Raw genomic sequence first — 22,437 nt, 5'->3', positions numbered from 1 at the left:
GGAGTAATGGGCCTCCAAAAAGGAGTCATTTGACCGTATTTATTTCTTATTCCCTGTCTGTCTTTATTGATTAGCATTTGCAGTGGCGACAGACAAATGATTGGGACCTCAAACCTCTAACACACAATTCACTGAACGTTGGTTTGAACTGAAGCAACTTAGCACACACACACACACACATGTTGTAGGGCTGTTGTCAGGATTACATGAGTTGAAAGAAAGTCAAAGTGTTAGTTGCTCAGTTGTGTCCCACTCTTTGCAACCCCATGGGCTGTAGCCCACCAGGCTCCCTGTCCATGGGATTCTCCAGGCAAGAATACTGGAGTGGGTTGCCATGCCCTCCTCCAGGGAATCTTCCCAATCCAGGGATGGAACTGGGTCTCCTGAATTGCATGTTGTAGGGCTGTTGTGAGGATTACACAAGTTATAGGAGTCAAACGCCTAGCAGAGAGTCTGGCACACAGTAAGAGTTCAATAAACAGTTTAAAGTGGAAGCTACAGCATTGAAAAAGTCCTTTTTAATTTAGATGATTTCCAACAAAATCCGATAGAAGCTGTTAATTTTCTTATGATAAACCATCAAAGACTTATACTGTCGGTCTGTCGGGTGTTACATCATGCTACTGTATAATCAATGGTGGTACCTACTCAAAGGAAAGGAAGTAGGAAGAGGAAAGCATGGGAGTACGTGAAGAAAAGTAATGTTACAAAGTGATCTCTGATCCCTCCTCTTACATACTATGAAAAAGATATTAGGCTTAGGAGCATGCTTTGGACTGTCAAAGCAATGAAAACTGAACCAAACAGATTCTCAGCTTGTCACCTCTTGGACCATCACACAAATGCCAGGGGAAAATGGCCATTACACTGAGACGAAAGGCAAGCTTCCAGCAAGTGAAGTCTGGACGAAGGCAGCTGCGTTTCAGCTGGTGCCACAGCTAGTGTCCCCCCGTCACATTCCACTGTGATCCTAGACACCCACGGAGCTCAAGGAGTCCACTCTAACGCTGTGCACCCTACAGGGGTACTTGAATGTAACAGGGATTAAAAGTTAGCAAGAGGAGCTTGACTTTAAAGGAGATAATTGTAACCGTGTCCTGTGGGTCAGGAAGGGCTGGATGTCTGGATTCAGGCAGGGGATGCCAAAGACCACTGGTCGCCACTTTGATCGCCTTTTTCCTGGTCTGGAGGTAAGACAAGGGAGAGTGGGGGGAGACTCATAGGCTTCTGGGAAGGTATACTCTAGCATTCACTTTATCCCCAAAGGGCAGAATTCTCCTAAAGAGGGATTGGTATTCATGATAATATGTTGGGCAGGAAATGGTTCTATAACATGGACATTATCTACTTCTCAGCACTAATTCTTTAAACGAGATAGTATTTCAGAGCATTTAATACATCATCAGGCACTGTTTCCTCTTATTTTCATTAATATGTACCAATGGTGATGAAAACGGCTTCAAAGAAAATGTGATCATCAGGAACAACTGCACCTCTGCTGAAATCCAGGAGAGCTGCTTCTGATACCATAGAGCTAAACTGGTTTACTTTTTTTACTTTACTTTTTTTTTTTTATTAGTTGGAGGCTAATTACTTCACAACATTTCAGTGGGTTTTGTCATACATTGATATGAATCAGCCATAGATTTACACGTATTCCCCATCCCGATCCCCCCTCCCACCTCCCTCTCCACCCGATTCCTCTGGGTCTTCCCAGTGCACCAGGCCCGAGCACTTGTCTCATGCATCCCACCTGGGCTGGGGATCTGTTTCACCATAGATAGTATACATGCTGTTCTTTTGAAACATCCCACCCTCACCTTCTCCCACAGAGTTCAAAAGTCTGTTCTGTATTTGTGTGTCTCTTTTTCTGTTTTGCATATAGGGTTATCGTTACCATCTTTCTAAATTCCATATATATGTGTTAGTATGCTGTAATGTTCTTTATCTTTCTGGCTTATTTCACTCTGTATAATGGGCTCCAGTTTCATCCATCTCATTAGGACTGATTGAAATGAATTCTTTTTAATGGCTGAGTAATATTCCATGGTGTATATGCACCACAGCTTCCTTATCCATTCATCTGCTGATGGGCATCTAGGTTGCTTCCATGTCCTGGCTATTATAAACAGTGCTGCGATGAACATTGGGGTGCACGTGTCTCTTTCAGATCTGGTTTCCTCAGTGTGTATGCCCAGAAGTGGGATTGCTGGGTCATATGGCAGTTCTATTTCCAGTTTTTTAAGAAATCTCCACACTGTTTTCCATAGCGGCTGTACTAGTTTGCATTCCCACCAACAGTGTAAGAGGGTTCCCTTTTCTCCACACCCTCTCCAGCATTCATTGCTTGTAGACTTTTGGATAGCAGCCATCCTGACTGGCGTGTAATGGTACCTCATTGTGGTTTTGATTTGCATTCCTCTAATAATGAGTGATGTTGAGCATCTTTTCATGTGTTTGTTAGCCATCTGTATGTCTTCTTTGGAGAAATGTCTGCTTAGTTCTTTGGCCCAGTTTTTGATTGGGTCATTTATTTTTCTGGAATTGAGCTGCAGGAGTTGCTTGTATATTTTTGAGATTAATCCTTTGTCTGTTTCTTCATTTGCTATTATTTTCTCCCAATCTGACGGCTGTCTTTTCACCTTACTTATAGTTTCCTTTGTAGTGCAAAAGCTTTTAAGTTTCATTAGGTCCCATTTGTTTAGTTTTGCTTTTATTTCCAATATTCTGGGAGGTGGGTCATAGAGGATCCTGCTGTGATTTATGTTGGAGAGTGTTTTGCCTATGTTCTCCTCTAGGAGTTTTATAGTTTCTGGTCTGACATTTACATCTTTAATCCATTTTGAGTTTATTTTTGTGTATGGTGTTAGAAAGTGTTCTAGTTTCATTCTTTTACAAGTGGTTGACCAGTTTTCCCAGCACCACTTGTTAAAGAGGTTGTCTTTTTTCCATTGTATATCCTTGCCTCCTTTGTCAAAGATAACGTGTCCATAGGTTTGTGGATTTATCTCTGGGCTTTCTATTCTGTTCCATTGATCTATATTTCTGTCTTTGTGTAAACTGGTTTACTTTTTAAAGATATCTCACTTTGGATGCTACTGGTAACATGTGATTTCAAATCTTTTCAATGCCAAGCAACCACAATCTTACTACATTTTGTCAGTTAAAATATCCCCAAAGTGTGTGCACTGGTTGAGTTTAACAATCTCATTGATTACATATGGCCTTCCTGTTGTCTTATGATGGGACATCTTACCAGGTGTATATCTCCCTCATCAGCCTTCCTCTCTCACCATCTCACAGTGGTTATAAGGGTTTAGGACTTTTGGCTGCCAAAACCATGTTTATCAGAGAAAGAGAGTCCTGAAATAAAAGAAAAAGGGAACCCAGGTGGAAGAGAGAGTCTCCTTCTTGACCAACAGCTGTATTTTTGTACTAAATAAGAAAGCAATTGCAAAAAAATTAATCAGGAATGGCACCAGTCCACCACCTAGTCTACTGAAGAGATAATAAGTATTTAAGAGATAAGATATTGTCAGTGTGATAAGGTGCAAGGTAACTAAAACAAGCTTAACAAGCAAGTTGGCAGAAAATAACCAAAGCACAGCTTTAGATGAGACAAAGTTGCCCTGGCAACTCTACCAGCACAAGTTCTGGCAGGTGCTGTCACTACAAAAACAAAAGGCAGGGGTAGAGGAGACACAGGTCTGCTTCAGGGCAGTGTCATACATCCAAAAAGACAAACTCTGAACAAAGCAAATCACAGGTGCCTAGAATTCTCAGCTATATACAGATAGAGCACACCATTATTTATCTGCTTGCCTACACTGAGGAATTGAGAGGTAATGGAGGGATGTCCCTGGTGGTCCAGTGGTTACAACTTCAATGAAGGGAGTGTGGGTTCAAGGGTTCAATCCCTGCCCGGGGACCTAAGATCCCACATGCCTTGCAGTCAAAAAACCAAAACATAAAACAGAAGCTATAACAAATTCAATAAAGACTTAAAAAAATGGCCCACATAAAAAACAAACAAACAAACAAACAACGCCTTAAAAAAAAAAAAAGGAAGGTAATGGAGATACAATGTTTGGTTACTGCAGCACAATAAGGCAGGATAAGACAGCTGGAGGTGGGAGAGGGGATGGGACCACCTTCCTTTGTTTTATTTCACTGGGAATCCTAGGACAAAAAATTTGACGCACTGGTACTCAGCTTCAGCATTCTGCTGCTAAAAAATCAAATAGTAAAAAAAAAAAAAAAAAAAAAATCAAATAGTACAGGAAAATATTTATCTCAGTGGACAGATTATTTCCATGATTTGTTTTAATTACATAACATTAAAAAATTTTGGCATTTGCTGCTTCTTGGTTGTAAGCATACAGAAACAGCTGACAAAATTAACAAGTATAAATAAATTCTTAATTGTGTTTAGTTTGCTAAAGCTTCTTTTGTTTTGGTGATCTTATTCATGGGTATGCTTTTGGATTGTCTAATATATAACATTTTGTGCTATGTAATACCATGGACAGCTATTGTTTTTATTTAAAATTAATTAAAAAGAAAGACAAGAGAAACACTTTCATTCGCCAGGAGCTGACATTAACCTGTTTATCTGTACACATCAACCTTACCCCTACAACCCTCCTTTAGGCGTTAAGCAGCCTTTGCCACACACTAGTCAATATAGGCTCACTGAGTGTGCAGTAAACATCTCTGAGAAGCTTATGATGGGGGATGTATATCCCGAATTGGAAAAGCATTTAATTTCTAATTATTTTAAAAGAAGAAAAGAGGAAAGAAAGAACAACTGACCATGTCTTTTTCCACTTCTCATGTCACTGTCACTGGGGTAAAGTAAGCTAATGATGAAATCTGCTATCTTGAAAAAGAAAAAAAACAAAACAAAACTGCTACCTTAGTGCACACCCAAATGCTATCCTTTCATTAATACGTGCAAATATGAAACACAACCACCTGTTAAAAAAAAAAAAAAAGACAGCCTTGCTCTTTGACAATTTCAGAATAAGGAACTTTTCTTTAGTTCCTTTTGAGAATTTCTGTAGTTGCCTACTTTTTTTTCCTGCTGTGCCAATCACTTTGGATCTACATCACTTCAACTCTTCCCGCAAAGATGGGGAGTCCTCATTTAGAAAACATTTCCTAATTTTACATTTTAAAGTTAATATTTAAAAAGAAAAACCTTTCAACTCCCCACCCCATCATGAATAATCTGGTTTAATATAAGTATATAAATAAAGATGTTCTTTTTCCTCAAAAATCATTTAAGCAACTTTACAAGAATTATTGTTTAAAAAATTTACCTAGAGAAATGAAAATACCAGTCATTTCCCCCCTATAATAGATGGTGCTCGAGGATTCACGTATCAAGGCTGCCTGCTTAGCTCATCATCCTTTAGTTCTGTTAGGCGGGCTTCGAATCTTCTTAATCACTTTTTTCTTCTACTTGATAATGTCTGTATTCTGGCTTCAGTTCCCATGTGTTTTTGTGGATCCCTTTTACATTTTGAACACCAATTTCCTTTAAGATGTCCTTCAGGTATGACTGAAAAACAGAACCAAAATAACCGTGACAGAGGAGATAAAGAAGGCAGGAAACAAAAATATAAAATAAATGATACACCAAACTACATTTACAAGTAACAAAAATTATGATTCTGAAAGCCCCATTAGATTTCTCTATAATGAATTTCAATAAACTGCCTTTTTGATTATCTGCATACAATACATGATAACTGCACTAAATATGATTATTTGCATTAAAGGGCTTGGAAGTCCTGAATGCCAGCAGCCTTGAGAGCTAAAAAAAAAAAAAAAAAAAAAAAAAGGAGAGTCTAGAAGGAAATACACTAGAAAATTTGCTGGTACTTTTAATTTACACAGTATACCAAGTAAAGAGCCCCCGAGTTCCATGGTATCACTGAGTTCACAGTCAGACAGGGTTATTCTTGGATAGCAAAGAGTCATTTTAGAAGCAGGAGCATATGTTATTTCTCTATGAAGCAAGCACACGACAGGCACCCAGAATTCTCGGTTCTAAGGTGAGTTCTCAAATTTGCTATTGGGTCACTTGCTTTTCTTGTGTAATAGGGTAAATCATTATGTATGTTTAATATTGTTTGTATCACATGGCCAAGGTTGCCTAGACAGAGAAAGGGAGAATAAGATATGTTAAAAACCCTGAGGGCTGCAGTTTTCTTGGGCTTGGGTCCACCAAAGAATAGAAGTGAGAAATGATGGACATCAGAACTCTGTATCATGGTATTTCAGGCACCTGAAAATTCACGTATTACCCAAATGATCACTAGAGGCATGAAAATGATGGCTATGAAAAATGTAGTATCAAACCCCACCTTTGCTTGCCAATGCCCAAGGTGAAAAAGCATTTCACTATAAACCAATATAAATTACAGTACTTCCTTCTTGGGGAAGACAGAAAAGTTAAATATTTAAAACGAATTCCTCCCCCCCTACACAACCAACGAGCCAAACAAGAATTTTTGTGTGTATGCTTCACAGAACCAGTTACAGGTACATTACATTGATGGAAGATGTAATAGGATGTAAATTTTTTAATTTATGGAAATGAGGCACTAATTTAAAAAATGGCTGATAACGGCTTGATAATGTTGAAGGCGGTGCCTTTCTCAAGTGTGATGCTAGACTACCTGCATCAGAACTTCATGGGGGCCTGTGAACTAAACCCTACTGTAGGTCGAGTGAATTAAATCTCCGGCGCAAGGCATGGGAAACTGCATTTCACAAGCCCCCTGGAGCCTGACTGAACTAAAGTCCACAGCAACTGCTCAAAAGACTCTTCTGGCTCTAATGCTCTGGGACCTTTTGGTCCTTGCAGCGTTGTTTGGTTTTCTTAGCCTCACTGTTGCTGGAGAGTGTGTGCTAACCGACATCATGGAACACCACCTCACACTGACTGGTGTGGTGTTCTACAGTTTCAACTTCTATTTCGGGGTCCCTGGTGAGCACTGGAACTACACACAGGTCTCTCAAACAGCCTGGATGGCTCAGCTCTCACTTGAGCGGCTTCCCCACCCCAGCAGGTGGCAGCAATGAATCGATGGAGGCCTGGGCTTCCCCAGGAGGAGGCCTGCCTGCCTGCCTCCCACGCCTTCTGTAGCTGGCTCCAACAAGGGACCCGTGTATATGAGTCAGCGAGTTACTCAAGTAGGCTTCAGACAACCAGGTAATATGCACGCCTGCCATCTGCTGCTTCAGATTGCATAGAAAACATGGGACACTGTTCATAAACGACTTTCTAGTTAAACAGGAATCATAAATGGAAAATGACAGGATGGGCTTCAGTTTTCAGCGTGGGTGCCATGAATGATTTCTTTGTAAAATTCCAAAGAACGGTTTATTGTGAGAATGGCTAGACCCTGGCTGCAAACAATCATACAACTGGGGACACAGTGCAAGGGCTCAAAAATGGAGAGAGCAGGGGCCAGGAGCACTGAAGTTGCCAGACGACACTGTCTTCCCAAGCCTACCATGCCCACGTTATAACCTGGGTACAGAAGATGAAAAGCCTAGAGAGGGTGAAACACAAAATACTGTGTCTTAAGTGTACAAATTCAGTTGCCTTCACTCTCATTTTATTACATTAGTATAATAAAGTTAAGGAGTATTTCTTTTTATATATAAAGATGTCACTCTTTTTTTTTTTTTTTTTTCCTGTTTTAACAATAAGAATGCCAAGACCTAGTCAGGGGTCCACTGATTTGTCAGTTGACAAGATGGGATCAGGGTCATGGTACAGAACTCTCTTCTGGGGTGGGAGAAGGGGCAGACTTCGGAAGTTTGACAATGTTCCAAACCCCAAACCTAACAGCACTCTACTAGAACCAGCTGATTTACCTTGGCACACAGCGTTAGCAGAGAAAGAAGTAGTAACAACAGAGAAAAGCAAGGTCAGAGAATCCTAGAAGGAAGGACGCAGGGAAAGAACAGTGAGATTACGTAACTTCTCTGTTTAAAATCTTCTCTGACTTGCCCCCTGGCCTCCAGGTTAAATTCCAAACCCTCGCGCAGGCACCCACCCAGGTCTGTCTTTTCGCTGTGGCCGGGCACTGGCCACTTCTCGTCCACACGCGCTTGTGCCCGCCCTTCGCCTTCCCTGTAAGGCTTATCCCCTTCCTTCAGGTCAGAACTCCTCATCCTTTTAGACGTGGTGCAAATGTCACTTTCTCAGGGGAACCTTCCAGCGGTCCCAGCCCTCGGATCTACACGTCACGCAGTGTGGACTTCCCGGGAGGGCCCTCACTGCATCAGCGCTGTGTGTGCAGGTCTGGCTCTCCCACCAAAGCCCACGCGGCCGCCGCAGGGCCTGGCTGCTGTCAGAGGCACCGGGCGCACCAGCGCTGAATGAACCGCGGATGCTTCAGAGTTAGAGAGGGGCCAGGAGGGTTTTGCGCTTGTGTGGGGGGTGGTGGTGGTTAGGGGGACGATCACTTAGAAGGCCCAAGGGAATAAACTCTGCTAACTCTAGCTGTTTTCCTTTCTCATCTCACTACCATATAGAGCAATGACCCTGTTTGAGAATAAAAATTGATAAAACTGTATTACCTGAATCTGAATTTACTACTAACATCTGTATTGTGGTGCTAAAATATTATTGAGACAAAGCCAATTGGGGTGGAAATTTTTAAAGGTTTTAGCAGGACTGAAGATTAATTTGTAATCGGACTTCCCTTTAAAAAAATGTGTATCTTCACACTTAGATTTATCTGAGCACCAGGCTGAGTGGTACACAGTCTGTTTTCATCCTCACAGAGTTCACAGTTTAAGATCAGGGTGTATATGGGGGAAGCAAGGGCATGGAAGCAGGCAATCGTAAAGTTAAAGAGAAGCACAGGAACAAGGACATATATGTAGGACATCGTGGGAGCACTGGAGAGGGGCCAGAGCCAAGCTGCTAGGTCCTCTGAGGATGGACATTTGATCATTTGAACTAAACGGCTATTCTGTGTGGAGACCAAGGGGGACTAGTTCTCTTCTTACAATTAAATAATTCTAAACACTGATTCTGCAATTTAATCTTTTGTCTAACCACTTGTATTTTAAACAAAGGATTCCAGAACTGAGAAGATCACCTTTATGTCACATAGGATTGGAAAGATTTCTCATTGCCTACTATGGAGTTTGGCGGAACAAGAACTGCTGAAGTAATAAACTGGCTCAAGTCCAGCAAGTCTTCATCAAAGAGAATGTGTGGGGGCGTATTGACAGCAAGTCTGCATGCAGAGAAAAAAGGGAGAGAACAGTACAGCCTCCTTGCAAGGGAAGGAAAGGCACACACTGGAGCCGCGAAGTCTACGGAGTAGGATGTGCTATGCATTTGTGGATCAAGACAAAACTGTGGTGGCCAAAAGGCTGGAAATTCACACATCAAATTCCTGATTTCTCCCCCAAGATCAAGACCAACCTAGTCACAAGGCACAAACCTAGTCACAGCAGCCTGTTTTAGCTTCTCTTCTTCACTCTCCTTATCACCTTCCAGCCCTGCCATTTTTCATATCATCTTTTCCTCTACTGCAAATGGAGGATTTATCTGTGTTTCATTTCATCACAAATTAGTGTTAAGCATTACCACAGATAATAATGAATTAACTATACCTTATTCCTAAAAGTTGATTTAAAAAAACACCAACATATATCTTTGACAGAGAGCTGATCACCAAATAATAATGCTTTTAGGTAAGCTAAAGAGACAACCTTACTAGACTTTTCATCATAAAACAGTCCCCAAAGGCTGGAGTGAATGTGTATTACATAAATCTACACCAAAAGATGGCACTGGTTAACACAGTCACCAAAGGGAAACTGCTTATATGCTTTTTATAAAGTGACCCAGTGGCAAGGGCATCCACAATCAGTTCTGTTATTATTTCAAAGTATCACTTCATATTTATGTGATTTTTGGATGACTGACTGTGACTCCTGCAAGCAAGGTTGACAGAACAGAGGACTTACTGATGAAGATGTTAGTGGCTCCAAGGCACAACGTTCTAGCATTAAAAAAAAAAAAATTAAACAAACTACACATTACGTGTAAGCTGTGAACAAAGGCAACCTATGTTTTCTCTCTTTCAGAGAGAATCCTGAACGGGGGAGGGAAGACGGTGTTGAGGGTTTCTCTGGAACCTGGGCCATCTCAGCAATTTTCTCCCCTGTTCCTGCTGGTTTCGTCTCTGTTTTCACACTAGTCTCTGCCCTGTTTTCCTCTCAGGGTCCCACAGACTGCATTCCTCCCTCTGTAAAACTCTAAGGAACACAGAGATGATGGGTAATGAAATGGCCAAGCCACAAACTCTACCCACCCCATGGCCCTCCCTCCCTAATCCAAACTCTAAAAAAAGAAATTTATTACTGCATTAGCATCTATATGCTGGTAAATCATCTTACTTTCAGTCACACTTCATCTGTCCAGCCATGGCAAGTGACTCACATGCTCACATATTTCAGATAAAGTTTACTTCCTTTGGGCCCAAACTGTGAATTTTAACTATGTCTTTAATGCTTTCTAAATTGCATTAGTTTAGTTGTATGCTAAGCATAATATAACATAACTTAACCTTGGAATACTGGCTCGGATAGTATGGCTACCAACAGAGGGAGAAACATACACACAGTTAATGTTAAAAACGCTAATGAGGAAAGTACAGTCAAAAGATACTCAAAACTAGATACAGATGAAAAAAATTCCTACTGAAATATAAATATGAATTCTTGCATTTAGAACTACAGAAACTAACTACTAGTGCAATTAGTGTGATGAGTAGTTTAGCTATTTTTATTTTTTAGTTGGAGGAAAATTGCTTGACAATGTTGTGTTGGTTACTGCCTGACGTGTAGTTTAGATTGTACAAAGAATAAGAACATATCAATTGACATAGTCATTATTACTCCATCTGAAAACACTGCTAGAAACTAAATGGCAAGCAAAAAAGTCTTTAGGTATTTATTTTACCACAGACAATTTTTAGAAAATTAGCTAGCACTCTCGATGATGAAGCATTATTCACCCTTAAAATATATGGAACAGACAGTAAAGTTTTACTCTAACGCAACAATATATAGAAGCTCTTGCTGGCTAAGGATTAAAAAAGGATTGATGACAATCGGGTAGTTCCTCAGTTAAACGGAGTTACCAAGTGATCCAGCAGTTCAACTTTCAAGGGAAATAAAAATATATGTTCACACAATAACTTGTACATAATGTTCATATATCAGCCTTGTTACAGTAGCCAACAAGAGGAAACAACTATCTATGGGTGAATGGATAAACAAATCATTGTATACCCATATAACGGTATTTATCTGGCAATAAAAAAAGAAGAAAATACTGATACATGATACAACATGGATGAAACCTGAGAAAACATTATGCCTAAATAAAAGAAGTCAGTCATAAGAGACCACATATTACATGACTCCATTCGTATGAAAATGTCCAGAACAGGCAAATCTTTAGAGACACAGAGGAAATCAGTGGTTTGCTAGGGCTGGGGAGGAGGGTGGGTGCATAGGAGTAATTGTTAACAGGTACAGAGTTTCTTTGAGGGGTCAATAAAATGTTCTAAAATTGGTTGTGGCAATGGTTGTACAACTATGTGAATATATGAAAATGCACTGAACTATAACTTAAGAAAATATATAATTGTACTGAAAACAAGGTTTTAAATGGATGAGAAAAAAGACCTCTCTAGCTGATAACAAATTAAGATAACACCATTTTTTATTATCAAATTACCACGGGTAAAGTAATATTTCCAATTAACAGTGGCAAGCTCTTTGGATCAGTCCATATGGACTGGAAAATACAATGGAATTAGAATATCTGTCTTGGCACATTCTAGAAGGAATGGCTCTCTGCTGCAATACAGAACTGAAGGTGGCCAGCCAGGCAGGCACTATAGGGTTTTCTGCCAACAGGTGTATCCTCTGGGATCAATTCCCCTGCTGAGTTACAGAGACCAGGAAGTTTCAGACACTTATCTAAGCCCACAGGGTAATGCCTTCTCTTAGGTAGAGACCAACACGAAGAAAACGACTTCTTCCCCAAGACAATTCCCACAATGGTAAGCCTGAAACAAGTCTGGCCTTCCAGTTTGCTTTAGGGACTTGCTTTAGGGTAACGAAATCAGGAGGAGGCAGCTAATGAGCTTAAACATGTATTTTTTTACCTCTTACCTTTATTCATTTTATTTTAAAATCAAATGGGACCGGAAAGGTAGAGAAGGAGATTTTATGGGTAATGACATTGTCAGAATAAATACAAACTGTATAGCCTACTGCTTAATTAAAAACTCTAAATTTTCTATGTAGTAATGCCCAATTTTGCTTACTGGGAGCCTATGTCAGATACTGCTTTTACTGACGTAGTATTTCATATAAAATAATGACTTGATTGGTTACATCAACAAATTGACCCCCCAATTTTACCTCATTCAGAATTAGGTAAAAAAATAAAATAAAAAGGCTGAGACAAATCATAGAATAAATTAAAAGAGAAAATGTTACCATTTCATAATAAACTTGGTAGTAAATCTATTAGTTATTAGAACCTTCTCTTCATAAGGAAAGCATTAAAATTTTATAAATGCATTTAAATTTTATCCATTTATATTCAACATAGTTAATAATTTATTTTAATATGACATTTCATACTCTAAAACTTTTAAGTAAGGCTCAAATTAACAAGATAGCAAATAATTATTTTTTAGCACTACACTCTAACCAACTGAATTAACCAGCTGCTGCAAATAATTATTTTTTAAAATGGAAGTCTCACAGAGGGCTGTCACTAGTTAATATGCTTTGTTGGGCAACTGGTGGTCTTTTTAGTTTTGGTAATACCATTTGAAATTAAAAACTTCCAGTTATAGAAAAAATGAAGAGAGAACTGAACAGAAATATGTGAATAGAAAGGAAATGATAAAGATTTGGGGGAAAAAAGAGAAAAGGAATCATGTAAAAAAGGAAAAGCCTATGTCAGAACAAGACATTATAATAAAAACACTTATTTAGCAGTTCATTTGGGAATGAACTTTAAACACTGAACTTCAAAAAAAACAGGTTTTTTTTTTTTTAATTGGAGGACAATTGCTTTACAATGTTGTGTTGGCTTCTGGAAAAAAAAAAAAAAAAGGTCCTGTTTTTACTTGGGTCAGGAACTGAATAAGCCAACATAAAGCTTAGATTCCATTTCCCATGTATATGGCTAATCAGACGATACTTAATAATACAGAAATTTTCAAAGCAGTCTGAGAGAGAAATTAACTCCCTCCTCCTGTCATTAAAAAGGGATTTCCATTGTCGTTAAAGTATTTTTTTTGTCTTTGGATATACACACGTGTCTGAACAGAAGAGGCGATGCAGTAAGACCCGGGCTCAGGCCACTAGGCAACTCCTTCTCTGGGACTATGACTGAACTGTCTCTAAGATTACCTTTACCTTTTAAGACTCTGAGCCAGAGATGTGTGATATATATGCATCATACTGTGTAACACAGTCATCATGGAGAAAACAGGAGTATACATGTCTGGCTTGAGCTACCCGGGGCATGGTATTGTTACTGCAGTGGGGCAGTGCAGGGGGTCGGGGTTGGAGGGATGTAGAAATCAAGAGTTCTGTTTTCAACAAACTAAATTTGAGATGACAGCAAATGACTGACTTAGCAGGTGCTATTTCTGTACCAAGCAATGTGGCACAAGGGTGCAAGAGGCAGTGGGCCTGGCCGATGGACCATCCTACCCCATCCTCTTGGCTCAGGAATGAACGTCCAACCCCTGGCAGGGCAATTGAGATCTTCCCTGAGCTTCTGCTGGAATAATCAGGGCAGACATTCTCTGTATGCTGTGAGGCTGCTAGCTGTGAAGTGCTTCAGCTACCACTGAAGTGCATGTCTACCACATGGCTAGATCCTGCCCGAGCAGAAAGACAACACCCAGGAAAGACATAACGATGAGGACAGACAGGGATGGGGAGGAACCAGGCTAACTAAATAATATTAGTAGCTGGATTCAGCCATGTCTAAAGCAAGATGTATTCCTGAACTTCTCAGCTACAGGAGCCAACACACTGTATTTTTGCTTAAGCTAGTTTGAGCTCAGTTTTCCTTTCTTGCAGCTGAACAAGTCCCAGCCAACTAACTGACAGGTCTATAAGAACATATGCTTGTAAATAAACTTTTATCTTCTGACAGGAGAAATGCTCAGTACATCAAATTCTTTAGCCATTTTTTCCCTTTAAAAAACATTATCTTCTTATATCTTACCGATGCCAAATTCCACTTATTTTTATTCAGGCCTGTCTGGAAACAAGCTCTGAGGATCAGGTTAATATTACCTTACTGCTGCACTGGCTTTATCAAAAGCCTGTCTTGGGCAAACGAGCAACGGCCTGTTGAGCATTATTTAGCGCTGGGCAACTTAAGCTTATGGGTACCAAGCTGCTTCAAAATCAAAGTCATGCAAATCTTTGCCTCATTTTTCATGTTGATGTGAACTTACTTTATAAAAGCATGCAAATTGTTCAATTACACACTCTGAATTAAAAGGCAAATGGCCCACTGGGTCGACGTGACTGGGGACTGCTGATTTACAAGGGATCATCAGTAATTAAAGATAAATCTCCCTGAATCTTGACCTGAAATCAAACGGATGCAGGGCACAAGGAAATGCGGAGGTTCGGTTACAATTAGAGCTGATTTCTGATGACACTTTAAACAGAAATGGATGTCTGAAGAAACCCTGGGAAAGGGGTGCTGTGTTGGAGAACAGGGTGCTTGGGCTCATAGTGGCCTTGGCAGTCTGGGGTTTCAAAGGGAGCAATTACACAGAGCTTTAAATGGCTTGAATTCCTGAAGGAAATGCTGCTATGCTATATTTTACAGATACAATAAAATATAAAGAAAGACTAGACATAACACATTTAAGGTAAAAGAGCAAAGACTGTCAACAGAGAAATAATAGGCTTCCTCTGATATTTTACTTTAGAGGGGGGAAAAAAAGTCAAAATTTAAAATGCATGAAAACACTCCTTTAAATGGATGCTGTGTTTCTGACTTTTTTATCAGTTACCAGAGCCTGGCCTTTTAAAATTGGCTTATTTGTCCTTAATGAGTAACTTTAACTCTCTGATTGCTTATGCAAGTCACACACTGATGAATGAAGGATACAGGCTGACCCTTAAGGGCAGTTTCTCTAATCAATAATTTCGCTTGCAGGAGTGAAGGTTTTTAGGAAGAAGACTATAGAAGGGAAGGAACTCGAAAAACAAGAAAACACTTCAGGTTCACTCAACATGTCAAAAATGGTACCCTAAAGGCCAGAAAGCAGACGGTAACTTAAGAATACAGTAGTAGTGTTGATAACAAAGAGGACATGTTAAAGTGAGCACATCATGGTTAGAAACCTGGTGTTCAAGAGTGGCACTGGGGGCCATCAGAAAACCAGAGCATCTCATTAAATGCACTGACTAAAGAACGGATCAACACCAAGATGGCTTTCTTCCCTTTTACACAGGGCTCAAGAATTTGTTTAATAATACTAAGAATAAATATTAGCAAAATACTGTGCTGTTGACAAATGCAACTTTCATAAACATTAAAATTATTACAAGGAACCTATAAACTAGGTATTTTTAAGACAAATTTACAAAGTATAACATTATATACATTTAATTTGATTATATTAGTAAGTTTATATTAAGAATGTCATATATAAAGTAAATTAAATATTAAATTATATATCATATTAAAATATTAAATGCATTCAAGTACCTGGGACTATCTGGCTAGATGGCAGGACTGGGACTTGAACTGAGGTTCTATTACTCCCAGTCCTGTCTCCTTCCTAGATCACTGACTTTCATGCTACACTGGGTTCCTTCATTCTCCTGGTACTGCTCAGACTAAAATCAAATTAATAAGGGTGTACTGAAGCCCATTAGTACAGACCGACTAATGTCCTGTGACCCTTTTATTTTATTTTTTTTAGTTCTCCCACTTTATTGCTACCAACCCATCTCCCTCCACCCTTGTGCATACATGCTCAGTCATGTAACCCCATAGACTGCAGCCTGTCAGGCTCCTCTGTCCATGGACTTTTCCAGGCAAGAATACTGGAGTGGGTTGCCATTTCCTTCTCCACTGTGACCCTTTTAAAAGGGAGAATTACCTACACGGAGGAGAGCTGGGCTCTAGCCACTTTCTAGGTCAACAGGCTTTGCCAGCTCGGCTCGAATGTGAGTGGGAGATGGAGAGGAGGAGATGGAACAGGAGAGGGAGAGAATCATAGATGGAGCACTGGAAGGGATCACGATGATTATCCAGTCCAGCTCCCTCAGTTTTAGCGATGGACATGACTTCTCCAGACCCCACCGAGGTAAATGGCAGGACTAGAACCCATGCTGACCACGTCCTGTCCTCTCCTCTACACAAGAGTAACTACAGCTCCGGCATTCTATGCTTTACTGAGATGGCTCTTTGTACCTGGCTCCTGCCACAGACAACAGGAGGTCAGTCAAAATCCACCCAAGGAAAATATGGTGGTCCTAAAAGGTAAAGGATGCCACCATCTCCTTTTCCTTAAATCAATTCATCTAATATTTACTGGATTGCTACTATGTTTGTGTTGTGGAATGTATGAATATTTAGGGATGTGAACAATATACAAACCTGCCTTCAAAAAGTTAATGCTTTAGAGGCAATTTAGTCCCTAAATAATAACAATACTATAAAATAATTCAGTTTCTAGATCAGTGGTTCTCAAGCTCTTTGAGGTTCCCAGGCTCTCTGAGAATCTGACATAAACTACAAATCTGCTCCCCAGAAAAATCCACACATTTCTGTACATATTCAGGGGGTTGCTGGATCTCCTAAAGCCCACCTACTGACCATGAATTAAGAGGTTCTGTTAAGAGAGTCACTGAGTTCCACCACATAAAAATTATCTGAACAGCCAAGACAGAAAGCTAGTTATCCTTTTTCTCTGCTGCAAAATGAATAAACTTTAAAAACATTATATCATTCCATGTTAAGGCAAAGAAAGAGCTTTCCTTAGTACTTATCTGAATGTCCCTCTACAAACACTTATTTTCCTACATCTAACTGTGTGTGTGTGTTTTATTCTATGAGACTATGTCATTTGCATCCAGAATATCTGGAATAGCCTTTTCATGTATATATAAAAATACAAAGATAAACTTCATTAAAAGCAGAAGAAATGGAGTTTAGCTTATGAATTATTCTATTTCAAATTTTTTAATCTAGCTTGGAATGCTGTTTCTAAGGCTTTGATGCTGAAGGGAGTGAAGTCATTAAGATGAGTTGATAATACTGCCAGCATGAGCACTTTCCTACTCTTTGGTTAAAGAAAAAGTATTTAGGTCTTTTGGAATTCAAATTTCTTTCTTAATGAAAAAGTGAAAGGATAAAGCGTAACAGTGAAGAAATCTCTACAGAAGTGGGAACCTGCACCATCAATACTGAAGTTTCAGAAATAATTTCCTGAAGCTTTGAATACATAAAAAAAAAAGAAAAACATCCCCAAGGAGCCGTTTATGTTAAAATATTTTACAAAACTGGTTATCTTGTTACATATTCTGAAGCAAATAAATGGAGCAGCTAGAATTAACACATTCCTGGGTATCCTGGCAAGGAGGATAAAATGATAAAAGGAAGCTGGGTAAGAGGACAAAAGTAAAGCGGTTTCCATCTAAGTTTTAAAAACCTGTAAGTAAAATACTGCTATAATTCAATATGACACTTTGCTAAGCTTAGGTATGAGGGAGGTAAACGGAAGGAAATGTGACCCAAAGACTACAGAAAGGGTTTCGATCCCTTCCTTGTGTCCATTTTTAAATGGATTAGAAACACAGATTATTAGCAGATAGGTATTAATACAAAAGTCTGGAGAAGTGATAAAAAATGATTATTCATAGAACAAAAATTTTCTAAAACATCAAGTTATTACAATTTTCCTTGAAAATGGAGAATAGGCCAACCCAAGCAAATCTCAACAAGCACCGTGAGGCTCTACAGCTCGTCTGAAAGGACTTAATGTTAGTGCTAGATGATTAAAAACAATCCACAGAGAACAGCTCACAAGACAGGGATAAACACTCACTGTGAAAAAACAGTCACTCTTAGAGTTGAGCTTTTCCAGAGGGAGGCAGAAGAACAAATGAAAGACTAGAAATGCTATAAACAAAGAGACTTCAGGCTTAACATCAAGGATCATTCAAAAGGAGGACAAATCCGCCTTTTCTTCATATGAGCTACTGATACTAAATGTACTGAAAATTAAAACAATGAAGCTGAGATTAAAAAAAGAAACAGAAAGAAAGAGAGGGGAAGAAAGAAAAGGGGAAGACAGGAAGGAAGAAAAAAGACTACACTGAGACATCTTTTCCATGTTGGAGCAAAGCCTGACACCAGCATAGGTGCAAGTGAACTGACTAATTCACCATACGCTTCTCTTCAGTAAAGCCATGTTAATGAAGCCAATTTACATCTGTTTAAAGGATCAATGTGAGCATATACATACCACAGGTTGTTTTGTGATGTCCACCAAGTCCTTCAGATTATAATACTGATGCTTCTCAAAAGCTGAAAACAGCATGTCCAAAACGTGTTGTTTATCAGCTCGGGCTCGTTTTCCATCTTCTTTCTTTTTCCTTTCATATTCAATCTATGTGAAAAAAGCAAAAATCCCGAAGGCATCAGTTCAATGTGCTGACTCTGAAACACAGGCACTCTTTTCCGTCCTCCACTATTAGATTTTAAATTGCAAGGCAGCAGGTCAAAGAGCGGTGGTTCAGTGCCTGTGGCCTTCACCGCTCCGAGGGCTCCTCAGACCTGCAAGGCTCCAGGAAGGTTAATGCCCACCTGTAAACCATTTTCACTGTTCCCTAAAGCTTCATGTAATGTGTCCATTTCCTCCCCCAAAGCCCATCTTTACCGAAATCACATCATGTGGATCACAAAGTCTATTTGCAACTCTTCGTTTTTGATTACCCAAAATATAGTAAAAGAGTTTATCTGCTCCATGCCATTTGGTAGATAATATCTTTCAAAATGAGAGTTTTTCAGGGCAGGAAGAAGGCTGAGGGGCAGGCAGATTAGATAACAGGTTTTCTAGGGAGGAAAAGCTTGGGAAACCCTGGTAAAAAGGAAAGAACAAGGGTGGTGACAGGTGGCCTTTTCTCCTCGCAACCCCGTGACCTCCTTGAACTTGCTTCTTCTGTAAAATGAAGTAAGCAATGGCACGAAGAGAATGTATAAACTCTTTGCTGATGTTACCAGCCAGAGATGTGTGCATTTGTAAAAAAGTTAACTTTTTATTGAAAACATGCAATTTGCTTGCATCATGTCAGCTGATTAAGCTTTTAATTTTTTTTTTTTTACAGACAAACTTTATCTTGATAAAGCCTCAGAAACTTGTTAGAGGACAGATATATATAAACTGTAGGGCTTCCTTGGTGGCTCAGTGGTAGAGAAGTAGCCTGCCAATGAAGGAGATACAAGTTTGATCTCTAGGCCAGGAGGATTCCCTGGAGAAGGAAATGGCGACCCACTCCAGTATTCTCCCCTGGAGAATCCCATGGACAGAGGAGCCTGCTGGGCTACAGTCTGTGGGGTCGCAGAAGAGTCAGACATGACTTAGTGACTAAACAACAATAGAGACTGCAGCAGCCCACCTGGTCAATAAAGCATCAGCAGGCTGGGTGAAAGCTGTCAGAGAGCAACCTTTTGTGCATCAACAGAATCACTGTAAGACAGGGACCAGCTTCAAAGACGGAGAAATGCATACCAAAACGTGCAACTAAATTATGTACAAATTCCAGCTTCATATAGTTAGGCTTATTCTCTGTATTTTAACAAAAGAGACGTAAAAAAACAATCTAATTTCTATTGATGTTAAAACTAAAAATATACCTTAAATATAATCAGAGACTCAAATTAGAGGCAAGAAGTAACTCTGACAACAGTATTGGTCTTTCAATAAATAAAATTAGGAACTAGACAAGGAGAAAGCACTAAACTGAATGTCTTAATTTTTGTGATATGTATACCTAGAGAGTAAAACTCGAAATCCGTTCAGCTCCTCAACAGGTTAAGCATGGATTAGATGCTTGGTATTGCACTAAAACTGAAGAAAATAGCAACCCACTCCAGTATTCCTGCCTGGGAAATCCCATGGACGGAGGAGCCTGATGGGCTACCATGGGGTCATAAAGAGCCGGACATGACTTAGCCACTACACAACAAAACCAACTGCACTGAAATATGGGAGTAAATAAGATACTCTCTTTCAAAAGGTATCCCTTTCTCAAGGCTCATGCACTAAAATGTATACAGCGGGCCTTGAGTATTCTTAATGTAGTAATGTAGTAAAAGAGACCAGAGTTACCCAGGACAACTTTGTGACGTTGGGAAAAAAGCGTAAATGCAGGGCACAGACTGTATTGCTGGGGAGGAATGAAACCCAGCCCAGCATCAGGTGAAAAAAAAATGCACGTGTGGTCATAGGCAGAAGTACAGATTCTGCCCCAATTCTGTGAGAAAGGAGGCTGCAGAGCTATAGCCAAGACCAAAAGAGATGGACTTGAGGGCCACTCAAGATAGAATTTTCTTTCTCTCGGGTTAAAAGGAGGACAGAACTAAGACAGTGACTGTATGACGGAGAAAGAAAGCACGACAGAGCGAGACAAAGCCCACAGGACTACAGAAAGGAGGGTCTTTGGATTAAAAAGAGGAACCACATCACGGAATACCTTAAGTGATTAAAGTGTAAGCCTTGCTTTGCTGACCAATGTCTAAAATATGTCATATTTTCCCCCGTTTATAACTGTACTCAGTTTGCATCTGGAAATTCCTTTCCACAGCTGCACTGTGCTTGAAAGGGTTTGCTCTGTCCACTGTGATGGACAGTCTAGAAAGCAGGGCTGGAGGAAAGAGTATAAAAGTCCAGACCATTGGATAAGGACATGATAACCCTTGACTCCGACCAAGTGGCGGATAAGAGAAACTTAACTTGACGTTTACAAAACAGAGGAAGGCAGAATCAGACTAAGGAGAGTGGAGAAAGACTGTTTCCTTCTCACAGTCTTGAGTGGGTGTGGGATTTCATTCAGTGAGCGGTCACTGGTCCTCAGGAAAAACCAGACAGAGAGGTGGGAACCTAGCAAAAGGGTAGCGCTATGCTTTTGTACTCTCAGTATGGAGCTACAGTTGTACGATATTCTGTCTTCTCTTCCATCCCAGCTTTAATTTATGCTGAAAGAAGATGGAAAAAGTTAAATTCAGGAAATATGAAACAGAAGTTATGGTATATTCAGCTTCCACTGTTAGCCCTCTCTTCCTCATGTAAAATGACTTGAGAAGCCAGGAGGATGAACAGGAAAAATGTTTTCAAGCAACAAAACATGCTGGTAAAGCAAGATAGTCCACTTTAGAGAGGGCATACAGTCCAGTAGGCAGTGGAGAGAAAAACTGGTTATCAAGTTGTCCCAACCCTAAGAGCCATAGGTCACACCCAAAAGAACTGAAGATAAGAACTGAGAATAAATTAGAAAGAAACTTCAAAATCAATACTGAAGGTATTGATTAAGAGTCAGATTAGGTTGTGATCTGTAATGTTAATGAGCAGTGAGAAAAGTACCAATTCTACACAGAAAATTTTCTTTTAAAATCTGGGTTTACATGTTTCAATCTCAAAAACACTGCATTTAACATTGGTGCTCTCCTCCTTTAAAATGGGGAGAAAACAGACAAGACTTCTATGCTTATCTTTCTGTGTTAACCATACCTATTAATGGCTCAATAAAATTTTTGTAGTATGGCATTATTTAAATCTTTTTTTTTTATAATGTTCAAGCATTATTTAAATCTTTTTTTTTTTTTTTGATAATGTTCAAGAGAGATCCATCACCCTGATACCTGTGGTATCAGGTGGTTCCAAATTACATGTAATTACAAAAAGGGACTAAAATGATCCCGTGATCATTAAACTATTAGCAACTAATTATACTCATGCCAAAACTAAGATCCCTGAGGTAACTTCTCTTTTTTAAGCTCCTCAGGGTACAAATGGCAATCTTAATATTGTACTTATAACTCTGTACTAAAAATTAATTCCACAAATAAACTACACATGATATGCACTAGTCTATTTAGGAAAAGACTACTGTTTTGAGATAATGCTATTTCTTTTCCTTTTAGCTCTTTTCCCTGTGGGCATTTTGTTTTGCACTGGCACTATAAGGAAACGACACTCAAAGCAATCAGACTTCCAACTTGTTTGCAGCCACCACAAAATACTACTGGGCTAGTTATTAGACTAGAAATAGCTTTTGTATTATATGAATTTTAGTTACTGATATCTGCCCCCAGTG

General features: G+C 39.6%; 1 protein-coding gene across 1 annotated transcript in view; it reads right to left on the bottom strand.

Moving 5' to 3' along the window:
* Positions 1-4,296: 4,296 nt before the first annotated feature.
* The window catches only part of GTF2F2 (general transcription factor IIF subunit 2), a 130,078-nt gene continuing 111,937 nt past the window's right edge, over positions 4,297-22,437 (bottom strand). Inside the window, exons 7-8 of the mRNA XM_043891753.1 lie at positions 18,588-18,731; positions 4,297-5,563 (exon numbers count right to left, since the gene is read on the bottom strand). Coding sequence (XP_043747688.1) covers positions 5,444-5,563; positions 18,588-18,731 — 264 coding nt within the window. The 3' untranslated portion in view covers positions 4,297-5,443. The remainder of the gene's footprint in view (positions 5,564-18,587; positions 18,732-22,437) is intronic.

Source organism: Cervus elaphus, chromosome 30 (genome assembly GCF_910594005.1).
Source record: "Cervus elaphus chromosome 30, mCerEla1.1, whole genome shotgun sequence".
Classification (NCBI taxonomy): Eukaryota; Metazoa; Chordata; class Mammalia; order Artiodactyla; family Cervidae; genus Cervus; species Cervus elaphus.
Note: the sequence above shows the minus strand (reverse complement) of the source record. Positions and strands in the feature narration are given on the sequence as shown.